This window comes from Oncorhynchus tshawytscha, linkage group LG23, assembly GCF_018296145.1.
Source record: "Oncorhynchus tshawytscha isolate Ot180627B linkage group LG23, Otsh_v2.0, whole genome shotgun sequence".
NCBI classification, from domain to species: Eukaryota; Metazoa; Chordata; class Actinopteri; order Salmoniformes; family Salmonidae; genus Oncorhynchus; species Oncorhynchus tshawytscha.
Window position 1 is genome coordinate 16680887 of NC_056451.1, and position 27139 is coordinate 16708025.

Below are 27139 nucleotides of genomic sequence, written 5' to 3' on the forward strand. Positions count from 1 at the left end.
ATTGGGTGATAACCGACTGGCAGCCAGTAATCAGCTGAGGAGAGGAGCTAACAGCCAGTACTGTAATCCTCTCCTGGAGAGGACGCCATTGCTCGACCTCCAGGCAAATACACATACACGCGCACACACACACCAGGGTATTAAACCAGGACTCTCCGGCCTCCACAGTTCCCATCCCAGCAGCCTTTGCAGCAGCAGGTTGTGCTGTAAGTGGTGCCCATCGCCCCTGTCCGGCAGTGTGGCCAGGACGGTAGCAGTGGGAAGAGAGAGAGGACACAGCTGGCAGACTGGACAGGGAGGATGAAAGGGAGCTGTCTCTAAACTAAAGCCACTAATTCTGGATGGATGTCATTTTGGATCATTTGCATGACGGCGTTTTGAGGGGCCACAAGTCTCCGTTTTTGTTGCTGTGAAATTTTACATCTTGGAGTCTTGGATTGTACTGTAGTTAGGCCACTGGGGATTGGCTGGGTGTGTGTTAGCCATATAGTAGTAACACCACTAAGGTGTGTCTGGGTGAGTGTTAGCCGTGTAGTAACACCAGTAAGGTTTGTCTGGGTGAGTGTTAGCCATATAGTAGTAACACCACTAAGGTTTGTCTGGGTGAGTGTTAGCCGTGTAGTAACACCAGTAAGGTTTGTCTGGGTGAGTGTTAGCCATATAGTAGTAACACCACTAAGGTTTGTCTGGGTGAGTGTTAGCCGTGTAGTAACACCACTAAGGTTTGTCTGGGTGAGTGTTAGCCGTGTAGTAACACCAGTAAGGTTTGTCTGGGTGAGTGTTAGCCGTGTAGTAACACCAGTAAGGTTTGTCTGGGTGAGTGTTAGCCGTGTAGTAACACCAGTAAGGTTTGTCTGGGTGAGTGTTAGCCGTGTAGTAACACCACTAAGGTTTGTCTGGGTGAGTGTTAGCCGTGTAGTGACACCACTAAGGTTTGTCTGGGTGAGTGTTAGCCATATAGTAGTAACACCACTAAGGTTTGTCTGGGTGTGTGTTAGCCGTGTAGTAACACCAGTAAGGTTTGTCTGGGTGAGTGTTAGCCGTGTAGTAACACCAGTAAGGTTTGTCTGGGTGAGTGTTAGCCGTGTAGTAACACCACTAAGGTTTGTCTGGGTGAGTGTTAGCCATATAGTAGTAACACCACTAAGGTTTGTCTGGGTGTGTGTTAGCCGTGTAGTAACACCACTAAGGTTTGTCTGGGTGAGTGTTAGCCGTGTAGTAACACCACTAAGGTTTGTCTGGGTGAGTGTTAGCCGTGTAGTAACACCACTAAGGTTTGTCTGGGTGAGTGTTAGCCGTGTAGTAACACCACTAAGGTTTGTCTGGGTGAGTGTTAGCCGTGTAGTAACACCACTAAGGTTTGTCTGGGTGAGTGTTAGCCGTGTAGTAACACCAGTAAGGTTTGTCTGGGTGAGTGTTAGCCGTGTAGTAACACCACTAAGGTTTGTCTGGGTGAGTGTTAGCCGTGTAGTAACACCACTAAGGTTTGTCTGGGTGTGTGTTAGCCGTGTAGTAACACCACTAAGGTTTGTCTGGGTGAGTGTTAGCCGTGTAGTAACACCACTAATGATTGTCTGGGTGTGTGTTAGCCGTGTAGTAACACCAGTAAGGATTGGCTGGCTGGGTGTCAGCCTTGGGGGCCTCCAGACAGGCGGCAGGCGGGCGGCTGACTCAGTCTTGGAACTAGTTGCTGTGACGATGCATGGGCTCTAAATGGACTCTGAGTAGTTTCTCCTTTCTATCTCTTCCCAGAGTGGTCGTGTGTCTCTGATTCCCTCTTTGTTGAGACATGAACACTCAGCCTGTCTTTTCACTTATCTCATTTTAATAGACTTTTCCCTCCCCTGACCATATGTGGTCGTCATTAGGCGGACCAAATTTTCTGTAAGATGGAGAGCTGTAGCTACGCAGCGCTAGTCATTTGTTTTCATTTGACTTCTCTCCATTATCCGTGAAGTAGAGGTGGCACAATCCCCACGGGGGGCAGGCTAGCGTTTTAGCCGTGATTGCTTTTCACTCTCTTATTTAACATGTTTCAGCACTACCCCAGCCTGATCCTGCTGCTGGTGCATCACACAGGCGGAACCGGAGTGCAGGTGGTGCGTCAGAGTCGGAACCGGAGTGCAAAGACCACGCATAGCCCCTCTCCGTCTTGCTCAGTCTCACTATAGTAGGGAAATAACACAAGGACGTTCCTGAGAAGGACAGAGGGTTGAAAACAAACAGCAAAGCGGCTCGGTCTGAAGCGGAATTGTTTTGGATGTTTTGGAGCTGAAAAGTAAGAGTGAGAGACCAAGGCCATGTGTTTGCGTGGAGCAGCTAGGAGGCACTTTGAGATGAACTGCATCCCTGGATCTGACAGTAGAATACAGTAAGGTTTTTATCATCTATTGTTGCATATCAGTCCTCAATGCTATCAGCCTCAACTAGGACTGTTGGACACCTTTTCTTATTGTCTTGCCTACCCAAACTTTACTGTGGATATTTTATTTTCACATAGTCCTTTCTAACACTATGATGGATGTGTAACCAGTACGGCTGGTAGTTGCCAGGGACCTCACGATACGATATTATCATGATACTTAGGTGCCGATACAATATGTATTGCTATTCTCACTATTCTATATGCATTGCGATTCGATACGGTGATTTTATTGCGATTTGAAGTTCCAAATATATTGCTCTAACTACAATAGAGAGACATAATAAAAACAAGTTTTGATCGGTCATGGAAATAAAAGTGCTGAAAACTAGTTGGTTTACTAATTAAAAAGAAGATGGAGAGCAAGCGAGACCATGCTAATGCAGCCAACTAGCGCTAGCTAACTACCTAGCAAAAAGGTAGTGTTGTACAAGTCGATACTTTTCATTTTGTCCAAAATAATACTGCCAAATGTTTTTCCCCCCCATCACCAGTAACCAGCCCAGTAAGCTCCTCTTGGCTGGCCTCAGCATAGAGGTGAGATGCTCTCTAGTACTGTTGATTATTATTATCCCTGCACTAATAGCAGTATGAACATAGAATTATGTCTGCTCTGACATAAAGTAGGGGCTTTAAGGATGGGAATTGAGGAAGGGAATTGTGTGTGTGTGTGTCTGTGTCTGTGTGTGCGTGTCGGTGTTGGTGCGTGTCAGTGTGTGTGTGTGTGTGTGTGTGTGTGTGTGTGTGTGTGTGCGTGTCGGTGTTGGTGCGTGTCAGTGTGTGTGTGTGTGTGTGTGTGTGTGTGTGTGTGTGTGTGTATGTATGTGATTGTGAGTGTGAAACCAGCAGTAACCATGAAGGGTACATCAGTCACTGAAATCTTTCTCATTGACTTTCCCTTATTGATCTTTCCTGTTGTGGCATTCCTTTGGTTTTTAATGGAATATCAGCATAGCCCCGGGAAACAGTGAAAAAGGCCATCCTTCTCTAATTCTAATCTAAGAACATCTTATGAATCTTTGGTGAAACTAAACTATAGCACCCTTGTTATATGTTCATGTTGCAAAGATCAATGCTTTATTGCTATTGTCCACTTCAGGATAGTTTGTGGCATTGTGTAAATGTGAAAAGACATTACAAAAACAAACACAGGACAGAGATAGTGACATACAATTTGTTGTTCATGTAAGCAGAGCAGCATGTACAGCACTCCCATCTTTGAAGTTGTACTCCCAGCTTTGACCTTGCACTCCCAGCTTTGACCTTGCACTCCCAGCTTTGACCTTGCACTCCCAGCTTTGACCTTGCAATCCCATCTTTGACCTTGTACTCCCATCTTCGACATGTAAAAAAGGTTCTACACAGTATCTTAAGAATGGTTTCTGGGTCGATCAGGTCAGGAGAACGATGGGAGCTTTAAGCTCTGCGAACAGCTCACACACACACCTCCTATCTCCTCTCACTGTAAATCAGTCAGAGGCTGTGTTTTGCAGATGTTCCCAATAATGTATGTTTGATAACCCTGTTTTTATGACAACCTGCATTTAACATTCATGATTTGTCACCACAGAGGGCATCCTGCTGGAGCCCCAGAAAACACTTAATCATCACCACACACCCATACACACACACACACACACACACACACACCACACACACACACACACACACACACACACACACACACACACACACACACACACACTAACACACACACACACTAACACACACACGCACACGCACACGCACACACACACACACACACACACACACACACACACACACACACACACACACACACACTAACAACACACAACCTATATACCAGTCACATGCATCACCATGTTAAAGAGCACCACATTTAAATCAAATCTAATTTTATTGGTCACATACAGATATTTAGCAGATGTTATTGCGGGTGTAGTGAAATGCTTATGTTTCTAGCTCCAAAAGTGCAGTAGTATCTAACAATTCACAACAACACACACATCTGAAAGTAAAATAATGGAATTAAGAAATATATAAATATTAGATTAACTAAAATACAGTAGACTAGAATTCTAAATATACATTTGAGATGAGTAAAACAGTATGTAAACATTATTCAAGTGACTAGTGTTCCATTATTAAAGTGGCCAGTGATTCCAAGTCTATGTTTATAGGGCAGCAGCCTCTAAGGTTCAGGGTAGTTTAACCAGGTGGAAGCCGGCTAGTGATGGCTATTTAACAGTCTGATGGCAGTTGCCGTACCAGGCGGTGATACAGCCCGACAGGATGATCTCAATTGTGCATCTCTAAAAGGTTGTGAGGGTTTTAGGGGCAAAGCCAAGTTTCTTCAGCCTCCTGAGGTTGAAGAGGCACTGTTGCGCCTTCTTCACCACACTGTCTGTGTGGGTAGATCATTTTAAGATCCTCAGTGATGTGTACGCAAAGGAACTTTCCACCTTCTCCACTGTGGTCCCGTCAATGTGGATGGGGGCGTGCTCCCTCGGCTGTTTCCTGAAGTCCACCATCAGCTCCTTTTTGTTTTTTTGACGTTGAGCAAATTGAAGTGGATCTAGGGTGTCAGGTAAAGTAGAGGTGATATGATCCTTGACTAGCCTCTCAAAGCACTTCATGATGACAGAAGTAAATGCTACAGGACAATAGTCATTTAGTTCATTGACCTTTGCTTTCTTGGGTACAGGAACAATCTTGAAGCAAGTGGGGACAGCAGACTGGGATAGGGAGATTGAATATGTCCGTAAACACTCCAGCCAGGTGGTCTGTGCATGATCTGAGGACGCGGCTCGGGATGCCGTCTGGGCCGGCAGCCTTGCAAGAGTTAACACGCTTAAATGTCTTACTCACGTCGGCCACGGAGAAGGAGAGCCCACAATCCTTGGTAGCGGGCCACGTCGGGGGCACTGTGTTATCCTCAAAGCGGGCAAAGTTTAGCATGTCCGGAAACAAGACGTCGGTGTCCGCGACGTGGCTGCTTTTCCTCTTGTAATTTGTAATTGTCTGTAGTCCCTGCCACATAGGTCTTGTGTCTGAGCCATTGAATTGCAGCTCCACTTTGTCTCTGTACTGACGTTTTGCCTGTTTGATTGCCTTACGGAGGGAATAACTACACTGTTTGTATTCACATTCGCATTCCATATTCCCTGTCATGGTTAAATGAGGTGGTTCGTGCTTTCAGTTTTGCATGAATGCTGCCATCTACACACGGTTTCTGGTTTGGGTAGGTTTTAATAGTCGAACTCAGTCACCGTATCCGTGTATTCGTCAATGTTATTGTCAGAGGCTACCCAGAACATATTCCAGTCTGTGTGATCAAATCAAAACAATCTTGAAGCATGGATTCCAATTGGTCAGATCAGCGTTGAATAGACCTTAGCACGGGTACTTCGTGTTTGAGTTTCTGCCTATAGGAAGGGGGGAGCAAAATGGAGTTGTGATCAGATTTGCCGAAAGGAGGTAGGGGGAGTGCCTTGTAGGCATTTCGAAAAGTTGAGTAGCAGTGGTCCAATGTTTTTCCAGAGCGAGTACTACAGTCAATGTGTTGGAAGAACTTCAGTAGCGTTTTCCTCAAATTACCTTTGTTAAAATCCCCAGCTACAATAAATGCGGCCTCAGGATATGTGGTTTGCAAAATGTCCAGTGTAGTTCTTTGAGGGCTGTCGTGGTATCAGCTTGAGGGGGAATATACACGTCTGTGACTATAACCGAAGAGAATTCTCTTGGGAGTTATTACGGTCGGCATTTGATTGTGAGGTGTTCTAGGTCAGGTGAACAAAAGGACTTCAGTTTCTGTATGTTATCACAATCACAACATGGATAGTTAATCATGAAACATACAACCCTGCCTTTCTTCTTCCAGGGGAGTTCTTTATTCCTGTTTGCGTGATGTACTGAGAACCCAGCTGGCTGTATGGACAGGGACTGTATATCCCGAGAGAGCCATTTTTCAGTGAAACATAGTATGCTACAATCCCTGATGTATCTCTAGAAGGAGATCCCTGCCGTGAGCTGGTCTACTTTATTATCCAGAAACTGAACATTAGCGAGTAATATACTCAGAAGAGGTGAATGGTGTGCACACCTGATTCGGACTAGCAGTCCACTCCGAATACTTATTTTCCGCCGGTGGTGTTTTGGAGCAGCCTCTGGAATAAGTTCAATTGCCTGGGGGGGTACAAAAACTGGCCATAATGCTGGTGAATTTCCACCACTCTGATATCCAGAAGTTATTTCCAGCAGAATGTAATAACACAAAAAAGATCTGGGCTAATGTAAGAAATGACACACAAAAAAACGTAATACTGCAAAGTTGCTAAGGAGCTAGAAGCAGAGCTGCCATATCTGTCGGCACCATCTTAACATGTTATCCTCTGAACAATCAATCTAATGTTCTACCTAAACCATTCTATCTAGACCATTCTAGAACATCTGTAGACATATGTTAGTACAGAACACACAGCTCCTCCTCACCCTCCATTTGGCAAATCTGACCATAATTCTATCCTCCTGATTCCCTCTTACAAGCAAAAAGTAACGCAGGAAATACCAGTGACTCGCTCAATACGGAAGTGGTCAGATGATGCAGATGCTAAGCTATAGGACTGTTTTGCTAACAGATTGGAATATGTTCCTGGACTCATCGAATGGCACTGAGGAGTATACCACATCAGTCACCGGCTTCAACAATATGTACATTGATGACGTTGTCCCCACAGGGACCGTACATACAGTTGAAGTCGGAGGTTTACATACACTTAGGTTGGAGACATTAAAACTTGTTTTTCAACCACTCCACAAATTTCTTGTTAACAAACTATAGTTTTGGCAAGTCGGTTAGGACATCTACTTTGTGCGTGACACAAGTCATTTTTCAAATAATTGTTTACAGAATTGTTTATTTCACTTATCTATTCACTATATCACAATTCCAGTGGGTCAGACGTTTACATACACTAAGTTGACTGTGCCTTTAAACATCTTGGAAAATTCCAGAAAATTATGTCAAGGCTTTCGAAGCTTCTGATAGGCTAATTGACATCAGTTGAGTCAGTTTGAGGTCTACCTGTGGATGTATTTCAAGGCCTACCTTCAAACTCAGTGCCTCCTTGCTTGACATCATGGGAAAATCAAAAGAAATCAGCCAAGACCTCAGAAAAATAATTGTAGACCTCCACAAGTCTGGTTCATCCTTGGGAGCAATTTCCAACCGCCTGAAGGTACCACATTCATCTGTACAAACAATAGAACGCAAGTATAAAGAAGAAGCCATTGCTTCAAAACAGCCATCAAAGAGCCAGGCTATGGGGACAAATATTGTACTTTTTGGAGAAATGTCCTCTGGTCTGATGAAACAAAAATATAACTGTTTGGCCATAATGACCATTGTTATGTTTGGAGGAAAAAGGGGGAGTCTTGCAAGCTGAAGAATACCATCCCAATCGTGAAGCCCGGGGTGGTAGCATCCTGTTGTGGGGGTGCTTTGCCGCAGGAGGGACTGGTGCACTTCACAAAATAGATGGCATCAAGAGGGAGGAAAATTATGTGGATATATTTAAGCAACATCTCAAGACATCTGTCAGGAAGTTAAAGCTTGGTCGCAAATGGGTCTTCCAAATGGACAATGACCCCAAGCATACTTCCAAAGTTGTGGCAAAATGGCTTAAGAACAACAAAGTCACAAAGCCCGGAACTCAAGCCTATAGGAAATTTGTGGGCAGAACTGAAAAAGCTTGTGCGAGTAAGGAGGCCTACAAACCTGACTCAGTTACACCAACTCTGTCAGGAGGAATGGACCAAAATTCACCCAACTTATTGTGGGAAGCTTGTGGAAGGCTACCCAGACTGTTTGACCCAAGTTAAACCATTTAAAGGCAATGCTACCAAATACTAGTTGAATGTACAGTATGCAAACTTCTAACCCACTGGGAATGTGATGAAAGAAATAAAAGCTGAAATAAATCATTCTCTCTACTATTATTCTGGAATTTCACATTCTTAAAATAAAGTGGTGATCCTAACTGACCTTAGACAGACACTTTTTACTAGGATTAAATGTCAGGAATTGTGAAAAACTGAGTTTAAATGTATTTGGCTAAGGTGTATGTAAACTTCCGACTTCAACTGTACATACCCCAACCGGAAGCAACATCTTCACTGAGCTAAAGAGTAGATCTGCCACTTTCAAGGTGCGGACTCTAACCCGCTTATAAGAAATCCACGCTTATAAGAAATCCTGCTATGCCCTCATATGCACCAGCTAACAGCCAAAGTGTAAATAAAGGACTAATATTGAATCCTACCACACCGGCTCCGACGCTCGTCGGATGTGGCAGGGCTTGCAAAGTTTTATGGACTACAAAGGGTAGCCCAGCCGCAAGCTGCCCAATGACACAAGCGTAACAGACGAGCTAAATTACCAGGACGTGTACTCCGAGCATAAACTGACCAACTGGCAATTGTCTTCTCTGACTCTGAGTCTGTAAAATCTACATGTTTCAAGCAGACCACCATAGTCCCTGTGCCCAAGAACACCAAGGTAACCTGGCTAAATGACTACCGACCCGTAGCACTCATCTGTAGCCATGAAGGGCTTTGAAATGCTGGCATGGCTCAAATCAACTCCATCATCCCAGAACCCCTAAACCCCAATTTTCATACCGCCCCAACAGATCCACAGACGATGCCATCTCTATTGCATTCAACACTTCCCTGTCCCACCTGGACAAAAGGAACACCTACGTGAGAATGCACGACTGTATTGAATATAGCGTAGCGTTTAACACCGTATTGCCCTCAAAGCTCATCAATAAGCTAAGTACCCTAGGACTAAACACCTCCCTCTGCAACTGGATCCTGGACTTCCTGACTGACCGTCCCCAGGTGTTAAGGGTAGGCAACAACACATCTGCCATGCTGATCCTCAACACACAGGCCCCTCAGTGGTGCGTGCTTAGTCCCGTCCTATACTCCCTGTTCACCCACGACTGCGTGGCCAAGCACGACTCCAACACCATCATTAAGTTTGCAGACGACACAACGGTGGTAGGCCTTATCACTGACAGCGATAAGACAGCCTATAGGGAGGAGGTCCGAGAACTGGCAGTGTGGTGCCAGGACAACAACCTCTCCCTCAATGTGATCAAGACAAAGGAGATGATCGTGGACTACAGGAAAAGGACGGCCGAGCATGCCCCCATTCTCATCGACAGGGCTGTAGTGGAGCAGGTTGAGAGCTTGTGGTGTCCACATCATCAACACTCTATCATGATCCAAACACACCAAGACAGTCGTGAAGAGTGCACAACAACGCCTATTCCCCCTCAAGAGACAAAGATTTGGCATGGGTCCTCAGATCCTCAAAAAGTTCTACAGCTGCACCATCGAGAGCATCCTGACTGGTTGCATCACCGCCTGGTATGGCAACTGCTCGGCCACCGACTGCAAGGCACTACAGAGGGTAGTGCGTACAACCCAGTACGTCACTGGGGCCAAGTTTCCTGCCATCCAGGACCTCTATACCAGGCAGTGTCAGAGGAAGGCCCCAAAAATTGCCAAGATTCCAACCACCCTAGTCATAGTGTTCTCTCTGCTCCGCACGGCAAGCGGTACCGGAGCTCCAAGTCCAGGTCCAAAAGGCTTCTGAACAACTTCTACCCCCAAGCCAAAAGACTGTTGAAAAGTTAATCAAATGGCTACCTGGACTATTTGCATTGACCACCCCCCCCTCCCTTTTTTTTACGCTGCTGCTACTCGCTGTTTATTCTTTATCTATGCATGGTGACTTTACCCCTACCTACATTTACTAATTACCTCAATTACCTCGACTAACATGTGCCCCCGCAGATTGACTCGGTACCGGTACCCCCTGTATAAAGCCTCGTTATTGTTATTTTATTGTTGCTCTTTTATTTTTTACTTTTGTTCATTTAGTCAATCTTTTTTCTTAAAACTGCATTGTTGGATAAGGGCTTGTAAGTAAGCATTTCACAGTAAGGTCTACATTTGTTGTATTCGGCGCATGTGACAAATAACATTTGATTTGATTCACTGGCAGGAGATTAGGCTCCTTATGCAGTGGGAATGCAGTTCAATGCCATGCCATTACATCACTACGCTACGCAGTTCAGATTTCAGACTGTAGGCTGAGAGGCTGGTGGATGAATCATTGTCTGCTTCTGAATGACGTCACTATCCCATCCTCCTAGCTCCTGCACTGGCAGCTTGGGTTTTGGACAATGCTCTCTGACTGCACAATGCTCACTGCCACTGTATCATACCGGCTATTCTATGAGAGAGCTGAACTCCTCTCTCAGTCAGTCCGTTTGTCGGACAGCAATTTGAATAGGGGTTTGAATGCAAACATAAGCTCATGGGACTGTGTCATATGGGAGCTGGGAGCATCAGGAGATCACAGAGTGACATCACCAAAGAAAACCTTTTCCACTACCACAGCCAGTCAGTCAGAGATCCTATACTGATGTCAATATATGTCTTATTATACAACGTATAATGTATTCCAGATACATTTACAGGGAAGGAGACAATGTACAGATCATCCACAGCAGAGTGGTGTTGTGTTGCTCTACGGCCTGCGCTGAGGACATTAGCATGATGCTGTAGGCAGATGTAGCAGTAGCAGTAGTAGCAGTAGCATTAGTAGCAGCAGCAGTAGTAGTAGCGGTAGTAGTAGCAGTAGTAGTAGTAGCAGTAGCAGTAGTAGTAGCGGTAGTAGTAGCAGTAGTAGCAGTAGTAGTAGCAGTAGTAGTAGTAGCAGTAGTAGCAGTAGCAGTAGCAGTAGTAGTAGTAGTAGCAGTAATAGTAGTAGCAGTAGCAGTAGTAGTAGCAGTAGTAGTAGTAGTAGTAGTAGTAGTAGTAGTAGTAGTAGTAGTAGTAGTAGTAGTAGTAGTAGTAGTAGTAGTAGTAGTAGTAGTAGTAGCAGTAGTAGTAGCGGTAGCTGCTATTGACTCTGGTCTGTTTGGACACAAAGGGCATCCAGGGCTAAACAGGACTACACATTATGGGATATTTGTGTCAAGTAGAGTCAGGGCTTGTCAAGGGGGGTATGTGTGTGTGGGATTTTTCACAACAGTAGCAGTCCTGAGGGGGCATTGGCCAGAGGCCCTTTGGACATACTAATAACTCTTACTGAAGCATTTCCTAGTGTATTCAGTACAACCCTATCCCCCATGATACTCTCACACACACACCTCCTTCATCACCATGCCTGTCTTACAGAGACATGCTGACAATACAATAACCCCCCCCCCCCACACACACACACACACATACAGTACACCCTGCGCGTTCCATCCAGTCACTCAGCCAGTCTACTGTACTTTGCCATATCATCATTCCTGCCGCCGCCTCACCTTGGTTTTCTCAATGAAGCAGCGGTCTGTTATTGTCTGGACGACTTATACATAATGCATCAGACTGTAGAGTTCAGTACACTACATGACTGGGTCAAAAACATGACCATTAATGAACCTGCTGTTGGAAATGTATTGGAAGGTTGTAACATACTAAATTCAGACTCAGAAAGCATCTGAGTCCTAACATGTCATTACTTTCTTTCTTTCCTGAGGTAAAAAGTAGAAAAGAGGTATGATTTGTGAATAGTGTGGTTTGGACAAAAGGAATGCATTAACATACAGGGCTGTTCACAGCCAGGGCCCCTCAGCCACATCCTTCTTCCCCCGTTCCCCCTTCAGTGACTGCTGGATATACTGTTGTGTGTCCCAAATGGCACCCTAATCTCTTTATAGTACGCTACTTCTGAACAGGGCCCATACAGCTCTGGTCAAAAGGAGCGTACTACAAAGGGAATAAGATGCCATTTGGGATATAGACACTGTCTTTGGGATTATGGAGGAGTACATAATATATCACAAATCCTGAACCAGTTATGACATATTACATTTGGCCCAAATAACATCGCGACAAAAACAAAATGGTGGCTGCTGCTCTATTATTTACTGTCAATAGATAATACTTAATGTCTGGTCGGAAAATATTCTTGGAACAGTGCAGTACCGGTGTGAGAACAGTTCAGGTGTGAATACTGTAGTTGAGATTTAAAAAGTGTTTCGTATGATCCTGCTCTCCCGTCCTGGCTTCACAGTATTCTAGCTCAGTGTAGTGACTACAGAAGGCTAGTTCTGTCTGTCTATGTGACCCTACTGGCTGTGTGTGGAGCCGAGCAGTGGTTTTCCATGGGGATGGAGGGGGCCGATATAATTAGGGAAGAAGTCTCTCCTCTTCTCTTCCATTACCACTCTCCTCCTTCCCTTCTTTCCTCCTCTCTTCCTCTCCCCCTCTCGTCTCCTTTCTTCCTCTCCTCCTCTCCTACTCGTCTTCTCAAAGTCGAAATGAGATTGTTAATAATCCCTTTTTCCCAGCATGCTCCTAACTTAGGCACATTATTACTGGATAAGCTACACACACCACACATACCTCCCTCCCAAACTCCTGGCCCCTCCCTCTCCAGACAGCAAACAACACATCCCAACGCTGGGGAACAGTGTAATTTATCATAGCACACACTCTCTCTCTCTCTTTGTCTCTCTCCCTCTCTCGCTCGCACACATACGTATGTGCGCACGCACGCACGCGCACACACACACAAACACACTTTTAATTTGAAAACACAAACGGCCATACTCAGGGAACGTCTGCCGTTAATCATGTGCCATCTAACTGTTTGAAATGCATTGTAATAATCATCATTTATCCACTTTACACCAACACAGTAATCAGATGGAAAGAGCATGAAGATGAAAGATGACCTATAGTATCCACATAGTAACCAAGAGGAAATGGAAACATATTATAGATCAATAGATAATAGTGTACCGGTAGAATATCATGTTGAATGTATTTGTACAGACTGTGACTCCTTACAGAAAAAACATCAGTTGAATGTTAACATCAGGTGAAACTATTTCCTGTTTTGAGAGTTTTTTAAAGGCTGCTTGGTTTCTGAAAAGTGACTTGCCTTTTCAGGGATATCTTGTCTTTGGGTCTGGCTGCCATCTTAGGGCTCCTAGATATATTTTTAATGAAGAGAGTCAAAGAAGTGCAGGAGTCTTCTTCCCAAATCTCCAGCTCAAAACCCCCCAGCTCCAAACCCCCCCAGCTCCAGCCCTGTTATGTGACAGCTACTGTAGCTAAGCCTTTCATCAGCCGTCTGAGGCCCACGCAGTGTGGAGTGTATACACACACACACACACACACACACACATACACACACGCCCACGCACGCACACACACGCACACACACGCACACTGGTGGCTACCCTGTCTAGGGAACTGCTATGTTTGGAGTGGGTTTAGTAGGCAGGTAAGCAGAGCAGAAAGCCCTGTAGATCTTTCATTCTAAGCATCAGTGAGTTTTTATACTGGTTATATAATGATACTCAAGCTCAGTGTGATTCTATAATATAATATACAGCCTTTTAAAACCCTCTTCTGACTCAGAGAATTTTCATTCCTACTTGACCCGCTCACTAACAGTCTCTTTCTTTGACGGACAGGAAACGAAGCCCATCAGCATCTAGGGATACAAACCAAAAATACGACCAAAGGGAGGAGCGGGGTCAGTATGCCCCGGGGGACGGCACCATGCCCAGATCACCGTCCGACTACGGGGATGGGGACCCTCGGCGTGGGGCCCCACGGAGGTACCAAGACGCTGAGGCGGCGCGGGGGGAGTATCGTGGTGGGCGTGGCCGCTGGCGCTCCCAGGAGGACTACCCTCTGGACCAGGACGGGCCCTACCCTCTAGACGGGCCCTACCCTCTAGACGGGCAGCCCAGTGAGTACGAGCTGCAGCGCCAGCGCCAGGAGGAGTACCAGACACGCTACCGCTCCGACCCCAACCTAGCCCGTTACCCCGTCAAGCCCCAGCCCTACGAGGAGCAGATGAGGATGCATGCTGAGGTGGGCCGGGCCAGGCACGAGAGGCGCCACAGTGATGTGTCTCTGGCCTACACGGAGCAGGACGAGCCCCAGGGACCAATCCGCCTGTCCAGACAGCATCTGACCGAGCGCCGGCCGCCCATGGTGGGCCAACGCTCCTACTCCATGGACAGAAACTCCCCCACCCCTGGAGGCCACCACCGGACCTCCAACCACAGCCCCCCCACCCCACACCGCAGCCCCGTGCTGGGGGATAGGTCAGGGGACATGAGGCGGGGGCCAGGGGAGCCAATAGGGTTCAGGGGTCATGATTATCTGGACCCCAGCTCTGCAGTCAGGAAGACCAAGAGGGAGAAGATGGACACCATGTTGAGGAACGACTCTCTGAGCTCTGACCAGTCCGAGTCCATCAGGCCGCCGCCACCAAAGCCCCACAAAACCAAAAAGGGGGGTAAGATGCGGCAAGTGTCCCTGAGCAGCTCGGAGGAGGAACTGGCCACCACGCCAGAGTACACCAGCTGTGAGGACGTGGAGATAGAGAGTGAGTCTGTCAGTGAGAAAGGTAGGAACACACTTCCTCCTGCTCTCTCTCTTTCAACTCTCATGCTGTACACTAGGGGGCAATCTGAAAAGGCAACCTATTCCCTATAGTGCACTACTTTGTAGGGCTCTCTCTTTTACTAGGGGAAAATCTGAAAAGGCAACCTATTCCCTATATAGTATTGCTCTATATAGGGAATATACTTTTGGCTCTGGCCAAAAATCGTGCACTATATAGGGAATAGAGTGCCATTTGGGAAGCACGGAGTTATGTCAGGGATAGTCAAATCACCTTTGCATTATTCATTGGGAAGTGTATTCAGTGTCACTGTCAGCTCATGTTGAACATGTTTATTGACTAATTACCACTGTTCCATATTCAGTGAGTTAGTGGTACGACAGTAGTCTGCTAGCTCCATATGTTCAGTACAGAGGACTGAGTGCCATTGATGAGTAAAGAGCACCATACCATCACAACTCTCTTCTCAGTCGCCCTTAATTATATGAAGGAAACTACAACGTTTATCCATGAAAACAATACCAGATGTTCTGTATATGTTCTGTATTATCAGGCTTGCATAACTAAAGTGACTATCTGGTTTTGGTTTTAGGGAGCGCGGTCAGTGTAAGTGAATACATGTGTTTTAATGTAAAGCCTCGTGGTCTCATTCATAATAATATGATATGTAGATTATGAAAGGAATTTGATCTTATTAATGAGCCGTCGCTTAAAAACTAACCTTATTTCCTCACAGTCTACGGTCTGTCTGTGTCTTTGTTACGTGATCTGACCTGTTTTGTGTGTGTGTGTGTGTGTGTCAAGTCTATTCTACACTGTACAGCAACTGTGTGAAGGGAGCTTATTATGTTGACAGGGCATAATAAATGGCATGTATATGTCTATGCAAGAGAGTGTGTGTGTGTGTGTGTGTGTGTGTGTGTGTGTGTGTGTGTGTTGGGCTGCTGCTCTAGATACCTTATCCTGTCTCTGTCCTCCTGTAGCACACATTGCAGGGCCTGGCTACCACTTCTGTTTCACACATTCAATCTGATGTAATGGACTCTATATTAAATAACATAGATAGAGGGAGAGATCGAGAGATAGTGAGAGGAGAGATGAGAAGGAGAAAGAAAAAGATGGAAAGGAGAGAGGAGAGAGATAAAGAGAGGAGAGAGAAAGGAAGGAAGGTGATGATATATGTAATTGTAGTCTCATTCTGTACTTTTACGGTGGCACACACACACACACACACACACACACACACACAAACACACACACTTCGAAAAACTGTCCCAAAGTGTGTGTGCGTGCGTGTGTGCTTGCGTGTGTGTGTTTGTGCTTAATCGGGCGGCTCACTCCAATAGGTTCAGGGCCAGGGGTGATGTGCTGTTCCAGTCATTCAGCCTATAGGGAGTCAGTCTGTCTGTGTCTGTGGGTTAGTCTGTGATGCTGCTTTTGAACGGCCTCTGGCTGAACAATGTCATCAGTCGTGCATATTAATTAATGAAGGTATGGCAAATGCAATTAAAAGTGGTATAATAATTAGGGTTTCTCCCTGTAGGATTCTAGCATTGCAAGCCGCGTGATCTTGCACGCTAACATGAATGGTTCCTTGCACTGATAAGCTCGCGAGATCAGGCTACTTGTGAGGCCAGTAGGATTCCCCCTGCACGACAACTCAACTCCGTTGGATCAGCCAGGGAGGACAGGATGGGATTGGAGTAGACAGTGGAGTCGAGTCGTGAGCTGGGTTGGGCTGAGTAGAAGTTTGGAGATCAAATGGTTTTTGAATGGCTTACTTCTAGCTCCTAGTCCCTAACTCCTAGTCCCTAACGCTTAGCCCCTAACTCCTAGTCCCTAGCTACTAGCCCCCTCTCCTCTAGATGCAGGCAGATAGTTGTTATGAATTATACATTCATCTCATACTACTGTACCACAATGCTTCTGAACGATCGAACCACCCTCGCCCCCTGGTGATAACGTTAAGGACACTAACAAAGTCCCAGATAGAGAGAGAGATTAGGCCTGGGCCGGCGGAGGAGCGGTCACCGTGCTGAAAGCATTGCTACACTGGGGGTAGGCTGGCTTTGTGGTTTCCATATTAGTCCTTTAAAAAGGCAGACCGCTTCCAAAGGCGTTTCCAAGTGTTTGTAGAGCTGTTTCTGAGGAGTGACCTATATAGATTCCCCTCTAAAGCAGACTGTATGGCACATCTACACTCAAGGGTTACTTCCCTGTGTGCTGTCTCTGTCTCCTTTGGATGACTGTGAAGGACTGACTGATGTGAGTTAGTCCCTCTACACAGTCCCTTTCACATAGCTTGAAAGTGAAACAGGCATAGTTATTATTTGTATTTGTATTTATGATGGATCCTCGTTTGCTGCTATAAGATATAAAGCTGCAAAAATCGAAATATACAGTGCATTCTGAAAGTATTCAGACCCCTTCCCCTTTTCCACATTTTCATGTTACAGCCTTATTCTAAAATGTATTAAGTAAATATTTTTCCTCCTCAATCTACATACAATACCCCAGAATGACAAAGTGAAAACTGTTTTTTATTTATTTATGTAAATGTATTAAAAATTAAAAACAGATACCTTATTTATTTATGTATTCAGACCCTTTGCTATGAGACTTGTAATTGAGCTCAGGTGCATCCTGTTTCCATTGATCATCATTGAGATATTTCTACAACTTGATTGGAGTCCACCTGTGGAAAATGTAATTGATTGGACATGATTTGGAAAGGTACACTCATGTCTATATATGGTCCCAGAGTTGGCAGTGCATGTCAGAGCAAAAAACAAGCCATGAGGTCGTAGATCTCTGAGACCGGATTGTGTCATAGCACAGATCTAGGGAAGGGTACCAAAACATTTCTGCTGCACTGAAGGTCCCCAAGAACACAGTGGCCTCCATCATTCTTAAATGGAAGAAGTTTGGAACCACCAAGACTCTTCCTAGAGCTGGCCAACCGGCCAAACTGAGCAATCGGGGTAGAAGGACCTTGGTCAGTGAGGTGACCAAGAACCTGATGGTCACCGCAGACAGAGCTCCAGAGTTCCTCTGTGGAGATGGGAGAACCTTCCAGAAGGTCAACCATCTCTGCAGCACTCCCCTGATTCTCTGGTCTGATGAAACCAAGATTGAACTCTTTGGCCTGAATACCAAGTGTCACGCCTGGAAGAAACCTGGCACCATCGCTACGGTGAAACATGGTGGTGGCAGCATCATGCTGTGGGGAAGTTTTTCAGCGGCAAGGACTGGGAGACTAGTCAAGATCGAGGGAAAGATGAATGGAGCAAAGTATAGAAGAGAGATCCTTGATAAAAACCTGCTACAGAGCACTCAGAATCTCAGACTGGGCGAAGGTTCACCTTCCAACAAGACAACAACCCTAAACACACAGCCAAGACAACGCAGGAGTGGTTTCGGGACAAGTCTTTGAATGTCCTTGAGTGTCCCAGCCAGAGCCCGGACTTGAACCCAATCGAACATCTATGGAGAGACCTACAAATAGCTGTGCAGCGATGCTCCCCATCCAACCTGACCAACCTTGAGAGGATCTGCAGAGAAGAATGGGAGAAACTGCCCAAATACAGGTGTGCCAAGCTTTTAGTGTCACACCCAAGAAGACTCGAGGCTGTAATCGCTGCCAAAGGTTCTTCAACAAAGTACTGAGTAAAGGGTCTGAATACTTATGCAAATGTAATATTTCAGTTGTTTTTTTGGTAAACATTTCGAGAAACCTGTTTTTGCTTTGTCATTATGGGGTATTGTGTGTAGATTGATGATGGGAAAAAAACAATTTAATCCATTTTAGATTAAGGCTGTAACAAAATTTGGAAAAATTCAAGGGGTCTGAATACTTTCCGAATGCACTGTATGTTGTTCTTGAAGAAAAGCTGAACATTAGGATCCTCCACTAAATAGTCAGGTCGACGTTTATTGTCATGTGTCTTGCCCTGGAGGTAGAATTCAGCGGTTTACGCTTGATAAGCCAACTGCTAAGTCAAAATGGGCTGTATTGTAATCATTCATGAAATCAGAAATTTGGTCTTAATGGAAGGTTAGTGTTATGTGTTAGCGTTAGGTTTAAAATCAGATTGGATGACTTTGTGGCTGTGCCAGCTAGTGACCACTCTGCAGAGCTGCCTCCTGGGCAAGACTCCTGGGCAATGCCAACCTGAACTAAATGGTTGGCAAATATCAACATGAATCAACCTAATTTTGTCGGTTTCCCTTCAACACTATAGGATAGGATTCTTTACAGGATAGGTATTATATTGTAAGACATCTGTAAGGGTTTACGGCCTGTATTTCAGATCTCCACTACTCCTACAGACAACTACTGTACATGCTAAATAGCAACACACGGACTCTTCCCTGTCCCATAGCCTTCCCACATATTTGTTACAACAGGACAATGGTTATAGACAAAGGGTCATTTTTCTGAACTAAATGCTCCCCTTGACACACACACGTACACACACACACATTGAATTAAACCCCATTTTTGTACAGAATTAACATCTGAAGCTATCCTTAAGATGTTGGGCCACTTGATTCACTCCACGCAGGGCCACAGTCATCATAATTGCAAATAGATTTGGTCAAATCCTTAATTATGGGAGCTTTAACCTTGGCGGTGTCAAAAACAGGAAAGACGGATGAGGAGGAGAAGGAGGAGTAAACAACAGAGAAGAGGAAAGGAGAAAAGAGGACAGGGGAGGAGGGGAGGAACACAGAGCTGCTTCACAGGTGGAGAGGAGGAGGAGGAGGAGGAGGAGGAGGAGGAGGACGAGGAGAATCCAGGCAGTCAACATTCCCCAGTCCCTGTGTTATGTAACTTTCTTCCTCACACAGGGAGGGAAATAGCACATGGCTAGGTTAGCACAGACTGGCTCCATTATTGATGCTGTGGGATGGAGGGGGCTTTCCAAGGTTTCACACAGACCACAGATAGATGAAGAAATCCCCACATTGTATTGTGAAGGTCATGTTAAGGATCACATTCGTGGTGGGGTCACAGAGTAGTTTGAATGTGGACTGCTGAGGCAAAGGTAGGTGAGCTTCTGAGGAATAGGATGTAAGGTTTTGTATTTTGGAGGTAATGGGTTATATACTGTCTGTCATTAAAACACCTTAGTAAGCAAGCACTCAATGATTAGCAATAGGAATGGAGTTTGGCCAGCATAACTTTCCCTTCACCCAGTCAGTCCAGTGTGATGTTGAGGGACGAGCCGTAACCAGATAAGCAGAACATACATTCTAATAGCTTGGGCGGAGAGGGAAAAAGCTGAGGGAAAAAGTAAAGAGGTCAGAAAGCACCTTCTGTCCGTCTGTGGCCAGTCAGCAGCACTATGGTCTGCTCTGCTATGTAGTGCACTCCGTGAGCTGCTTGACTGGCCTTGCCTTGAAGGGCTCTGCTATGTAGTGCACTCCGTGAGCTGCTTGACTGGCCTGGCGGCCTTGAAGGGCTCTGCTATGTAGTGCACTCCGTGAGCTGCTTGACTGGCCTGGTCTTGAAGGGCTCTGCTATGTAGTGCACTCTGTGAGCTGCTTGACTGACCTGGTCTTGAAGGGCTCTGCTATGTAGTGCACTCCGTGAGCTGCTTGACTGGCCTGGCCTTGAAGGGCTCTGCTATGTAGTGCACTCCGTGAGCTGCTTGACTGGCCTGGCGGCCTTGAAGGGCTCTGCTATGTAGTGCACTGTGTGAGCTGCTTGACTGGCCTGGCCTGGAAGGGCTCTGCTATGTAGTGCACTCCGTGAGCTGCTTGACTGGCCTGGCCTTGAAGGGCTCTGCTATGTAGTGCACTCCGTGAGCTGCTTGACTGGCCTGGCCTGGAAGGGCTCTGCTATATAGTGCACTCCGTGAGCTGCTTGAATGGCCTGGCCTGGAAGGGAGGGAGGGAGGCCGAGATGGGTGAGGTGAATAGATGGGTGTGTTATGGCAGGTTAAACACACCTCGTGCCATGCTCTTTGACCCTGAGCTCTCTAGGGGTCTGGGAGGGAGGTGAGGGAAGGAGTGAGGGAGAGAGAGAGGGAGGAGTTCCATCAGTAATGGCCTGAGCTCCTGGCTGCTCCTGGCTGGCCCGTCGGTAGTGAGTCTGGGAGACTGATTTAGTGAGACGTCCCTCTCCCTCTGTTTTCCTCCCTATTGATCTCCTGACATGTCGCCTCATGATAGTGCAGGCAGGACAGAAACGAGAAAAGACAAGAGGAGACAGACAGAGAGACAGACAGACAGAGAGACCGACAGAGAGACCGACAGAGAGACCGACAGAGAGACCGACAGAGAGACCGACAGAGACCGACAGAGAGACAGAGAGACAGACAGACAGACAGACAGACAGACAGACAGACAGACAGACAGACAGACAGACAGACAGACAGACAGACAGACAGACAGACAGACAGACAGACAGACAGACAGACAGACAGACAGACAGGGAAGGATAGGGGGAGAGAGAGAAAGAGAAAGAGAGGGAGAGAAAGAAGGAGAGTGATGAGAGAGAGAATCTCATTACAACTCTATCTCTGGTCAGGTTCTGTTGAGGAAAGGGCATTCTTCTGTTCAATGCCAGAGAAATAAACAAACGATGTTATAGTGTGCGTTTCTACATTGTAATAACAGTACATTGACTATAATTTTTTTAAGTACAAACAAAAAAACAAATGGCCTAAATAATAATTGATTCTGTAGCTCTTTAACCTGCTACACCTTGGATGTTTTTGGACAATCTGCTTTCACCGACACAAACCACACTGCTAATCTGCTCCCTTTACCTCACAGCATGGATACTATGTTTAAACATAGACAATGTTTCACCTCTCTGTCTCTCTCTGTCTGTCTCTCTCTCTCTTTCGGCTCTCGCCCCCCAAATTGTAGTAAAAACAGCATCAATAATTAATGATCCAATTAATAGTTTACACTGGTTTCTATTGAGTTGTCAAAGTGATGGAGAGCCTGCTGGCAATGAACTCTTTCTCCAATGTATCCTCCCCACGTTGTGCTGCTGCCGGAACCCTGAATCAGCACCCTGGTGGTGGGCCTCAGCGCCTGCTGCGCCGGGCCCTAGTGAAACCAACTGGCGGGGGGGGGGACTGCTGATGCTCACAATTTATGTCCATGATGAGTTTCCTGTTGGCTGAGCACCCTAAGCTGGGTTTTTACCGGGCCTCACCAGGGCCACACCTGGGATCAGGGCCCAATTGTTGTTGGCACTGTTAGTTAAACGGGAGGAAGAGAGAGGCAACAGAGGGAGGCCACATTCTCTACACTGGGACAACAGTAGCCTAGCCCAGCCCCGATCTGAGGGGCGTGGCAGTGGCGGTGGATGGTGTGTGAATGTGTGTGAAAACCTGGGACTCACTCTTAGTTTAACACACTGCTTCGGTTCTGTGTCTATGTGATTTCAACATGTCGATTGGATTTCAACATGTCTGTGGGATTTCAACATGTCTGTGGGATTTCAACATGTCTGTGGGATTTCAACATGTCTGTGGGATTTCAACATGTCTATGGGATTTAAACATGTCTATGGGATTTAAACGTGTCTATGGGATTTAAACGTGTCTGTGGGATTTCAACATGTCTATGCGATTTCAACGTGTCTATGGGATTTAAACATGTCTATGGGATTTAAACATGTCTATGGGATTTAAACATGTCTATGGGATTTAAACATGTCTATGGGATTTAAACATGTCTGTGGGATTTCAACATGTCTATGCGATTTCAACGTGTCTATGGGATTTAAACATGTCTATGGGATTTCAACATGTCTATGGGATTTAAACATGTCTATGGGATTTAAACTTGTCTATGGGATTTAAACATGTCTATGGGATTTCAACATGTCTATGGGATATAAACGTGTCTATGGGATTTAAACATGTCTATGGGATTTAAACATGTCTATGGGATTTAAACGTGTCTATGGGATTTAAACATGTCTATGGGATTTAAACATGTCTATGGGATTTAAACATGTCTATGGGATTTAAACATGTCTATGGGATTTAAACATGTCTATGGGATTTAAACATGTCTATGGGATTTAAACATGTCTATGGGATTTAAACATGTCTATGGGATTTAAACATGTCTGTGGGATTTAAACATGTCTATGGGATTTAAACATGTCTATGGGATTTAAACGTGTCTATGGGATTTAAACATGTCTATGGGATTTAAACATGTCTATGGGATTTAAACATGTCTATGGGATTTAAACATGTCTATGGGATTTAAACATGTCTGTGGGATTTAAACATGTCTATGGGATTTAAACATGTCTATGGGATTTAAACATGTCTATGGGATTTAAACATGTCTATGGGATTTAAACATGTCTATGGGATTTAAACATGTCTATGGGATTTAAACATGTCTATGGGACTTAAACATGTCTATGGGATTTAAACATGTCTATGGGATTTAAACATGTCTATGGGATTTAAACATGTCTATGGGATTTAAACATGTCTATGGGATTTAAACATGTCTATGGGATTTAAACATGTCTATGGGATTTAAACATGTCTATGGGATTTAAACATGTCTATGGGACTTAAACATGTCTATGGGATTTAAACATGTCTATGGGATTTAAACATGTCTATGGGATTTAAACGTGTCTATGGGATTTAAACATGTCTATGGGATTTAAACATGTCTATGGGATTTAAACATGTCTATGGGATTTAAACATGTCTATGGGATTTAAACATGTCTATGGGATTTAAACATGTCTATGGGATTTAAACATGTCTATGCGATTTAAACATCTGTGACTGTTAGAATTGCAAGCCGTAAGCTGTTTGGGGCTATCATGGACACAATAGCAAAGTCATTTGGTTGCAGCAGCTGAGACAAAGAGAGGCAGGGAGAGGAGAGGCAGCGATGCTAAAGTGTGTTTATGGCGACTGGCAGCAACAACAGCTCAGTGTGTGTGTGTGTGTGTGTGTGTGTGTGTGTGTGGCAGGGAGGGTAATCAGTGTTGAGTGTTGTCAGCTGTTGGTTCCAGCGGGTCACGGAGGGCATAGCCCATCTGGGGACTTCCATAATGTTTTATCACTGGGCATAACTGTATACAGTAAGTGGTTTTAGTACCCACAGGGATGGGTGAAGGGATGGAGGGCTTGTGATAGGACCAGGGGAGGGGTGAAGAGATGGAGGGCTTGTGATAGGACCAGGGGAGGGGTGAAGGGATGGAGGGCTTGTGATAGGACCAGGGGAGGGGTGAAGGGATGGAGGGCTTGTGATAGGACCAGTGGAGGGGTGAAGGGATGGAGGGCTTGTGATAGGACCAGGGGAGGGGTGAAGGGATGGAGGGCTTGTGATAGGACCTGGGGAGGGGTGAAGGGATGGAGGGCTTGTGATAGGACCAGGGGAGGGGTGAAGGGATGGAGGGCTTGTGATAGGACCAGGGGAGAGGTGGAGGGCTTGTGATAGGACCAGGGGAGGGGTGAAGGGATGCAGGGCTTGTGATAGGACCGAGGGAGGGGTGAAGGGATGGAGGGCTTGTGATAGGGCCAGGGGAGAGTGAAGGGATGGAGGGCTTGTGATAGGACCAGGGGAGGGGTGAAGCGATGGAGGGCTTGTGATAGGACCAGGGGAGGGGTGAAGGGATGGAGGGCTTGTGATAGGACCAGGGGAGGGGTGGAGGGATGGAGGGCTTGTGATAGGTCCCGGGGAGGGGTGGAGGGATGGTGATAAGAGGAGGATGGCTGATTGTTTTGGAGAGGACCTGACCTTGCTCTGCCTTGCAGTGTCTCGGCCAGCCTTGAAAGATTTTCATGAATATTAATGACGAAATGATTTACTGTTTACTCAGCTTCCAAAGACGTGATCCTCAACACTCTTGATAGCAACCCTAGAGTAAGGCTATACATTGAGAGAGATATTGAGAGAACATCTGATCTCCCTTCCTCCCCAAACCTAACAACATTTGCAGCATAAAGCTATTTTTATATGCTTCCAACTGAATTCTCTGACTTCTCCCAAATTGAGTTATGTATTCACCAGGCTAACTGCTTTATGGAGACCTGTCCTTTATAGCTCCATTAGATTATTCTCTTTTCACAGGAAGTGATGCGAAGGAAATGATGCGTGCAGCTTTGGGTTGCAAAAATGCACTGGTTCTATTTAACCTTACCTGTTCCCTGCAGACGTATTTATCGTCGAAGGAACGAGCGTTACACTGAGGCCTGTACAGTCATGGCCAAAAGTTTTGAGAATGACACAAATATTAATTTTCACAAAGTCTGCTGCCTCAGTTTGTATGATGGCAATTTGCATATACTCCAGAATGGTATGAAGAGTGATAGGATGAATTGCAAAAAATTGCAAAGTCCCTGTTTGCCATGCAAATGAACTGAATCATTTCCACTGCATTTCAGCCCTGCCAGAAAAGGACCAGCTGACATCATGTCAGTGATTCTCTCGTGTTGATGACGACAAGGCCTGAGATCACTCTGTCATGCTGATTGAGTTCAAATAACAGACTGGAAGCTTCAAAAGGAGGGTGGTGCTTGGAATCATTGTTCTTCCTCTGTCAACCATGGTTACCTGCAAAGAAACACGTGCCGTCATCATTGCTTTATACAAAAAGGGCTTCACAGGCAAGGATATTGCTGCCAGTAAGATTGCACCTAAATCAACCATTTATCGGATCATCAAGAACTTCAAGGAGAGCGGTTCAATTGTTGTGAAGAAGGGTTTTCAGGGCGCCCCAGAAAGCCTAGCAAGCACCAGGACTGTCTCCTAAAGTTGATTCAGCTGCGGGATCTGGGCACCACCAGTACAGAGCTTGCTCAAGAATGGAAGCAGGCAGGTGTGAGTGCATCAGCAGGCAGGTGTGAGTGCATCTGCATGCACAGGGAGGCAAAGACTTTTGGAGGATGGCCTGGTGTCAAGAAGGGCAGCAAAGAAGCCACTTCTCTCCAGGAAAAACATCAGGGACAGACTGATATTCTACAAAAGGTACAGGGATTGGACTGCTGAGGACTGGGGTAAAGTCATTTTCTCTGATCAATCCTCTTTCCGATTGTTTGGGGCATCTGGAAAAAAGCTTGTCCGGAGAAGACAAGCTGAGCGCTACCATCAGTCCTGTGTCATGTCAACAGTAAAGCATCCTGAGACCATTCATGTGTGTGGTTGCTTCTCAGCCAAGGGAGTGGGCTCACCCACAATTTTGCCTAAGAACACAGCCATGAATAAAGAATGGTACCAACACATCCTCTGAGAGCAACTTCTCCCAACCATCCAGGAACAGTTTGGTGACGAACAATGCCTTTTCCAGCATGATAGAGCACCTTGCCATAAGGCAAAAGTGATAACTAAGTGGCTCTGGGAACAAAACATCGATATTTTGGATCCATGGCCAGGAAACTCCCCACACCTTAATCCCATTGAGAACTTGTGGTCAATCCTCAAGAGGCAGATGGACAAACAAAACCCCACAAATTTTGACAAACTCCAAGCATTGATTATGCAAGAATGGGCTGCCATAAGTTAGGATGTAACCCAGAATTTAATTGACAGCATGCCAGGGCGGATTGCAGAGGTCTTGAAAAAGAAAGTTCAACATATTGACTCTTTGCATCAACTTCATGCAATTGTCAATAAAAGCCTTTGACACTTATGAAATGCTTGTAATTATACTTCAGTATTCCATAGTAACATCTGACAAAAATATCTAAAGACACTGAAGCAGCAAACTTTGTGGAAATTAATATTTGTGTCATTCTCAAACTTTTGACCACGACTTTACTCTGGAGCGGGATCGATTTTGGAGGTGGAGGTTCCGTCATAGTCTGGGGCGTTGTGTCACAGCATCATCGGACTGAGCTTGTTGTCATTACAGGCAATCTCAACGCTGTGCGTTAGAGGGAAGACATCCTCCTCCCTTCCTACAGGCTCAGCCTGACATGACCCTCCAGCATGACAATGCCACCAGCAATACTGCTCGTTCTGTGCGTGATTTCCTGCAAGACAGGAATGTCGGTGTTCTACCATGGCCAGCGAAGAGCCCGGATCTCATTACCATTGAGCACCCCCCCCCCTCCCCCAACCCCAGAAATCTCCGGGAACTTCCAGGTGCCTTGGTGGAAGAGTGGGGTAACATCTCACAGCAAGAACTGGCAAATCTGGTGCAGTCCATGAGGAGATGCACTGCAGTACTTAATGCAGCTGGTGGCCACACCAGATACTGACTGTTACTTTGTTCAGGGCCACATTATTCA

General features: G+C 45.7%; 1 protein-coding gene across 36 annotated transcripts in view; it reads left to right on the top strand.

The window, feature by feature from the left end:
• The window catches only part of LOC112222529 (regulating synaptic membrane exocytosis protein 2-like), a 223015-nt gene that overhangs the window by 87490 nt on the left and 108386 nt on the right, over positions 1 to 27139 (top strand). For 35 of the 36 annotated variants that reach the window (XM_042304750.1, XM_042304741.1, XM_042304747.1 and 32 more), the window contains one exon: positions 13957 to 14903. In XM_042304750.1, the coding sequence (XP_042160684.1) occupies positions 13957 to 14903 (947 nt within the window). The remainder of the gene's footprint in view (positions 1 to 13956; positions 14904 to 27139) is intronic. The other variant, XM_042304755.1, reaches the window with a different exon arrangement.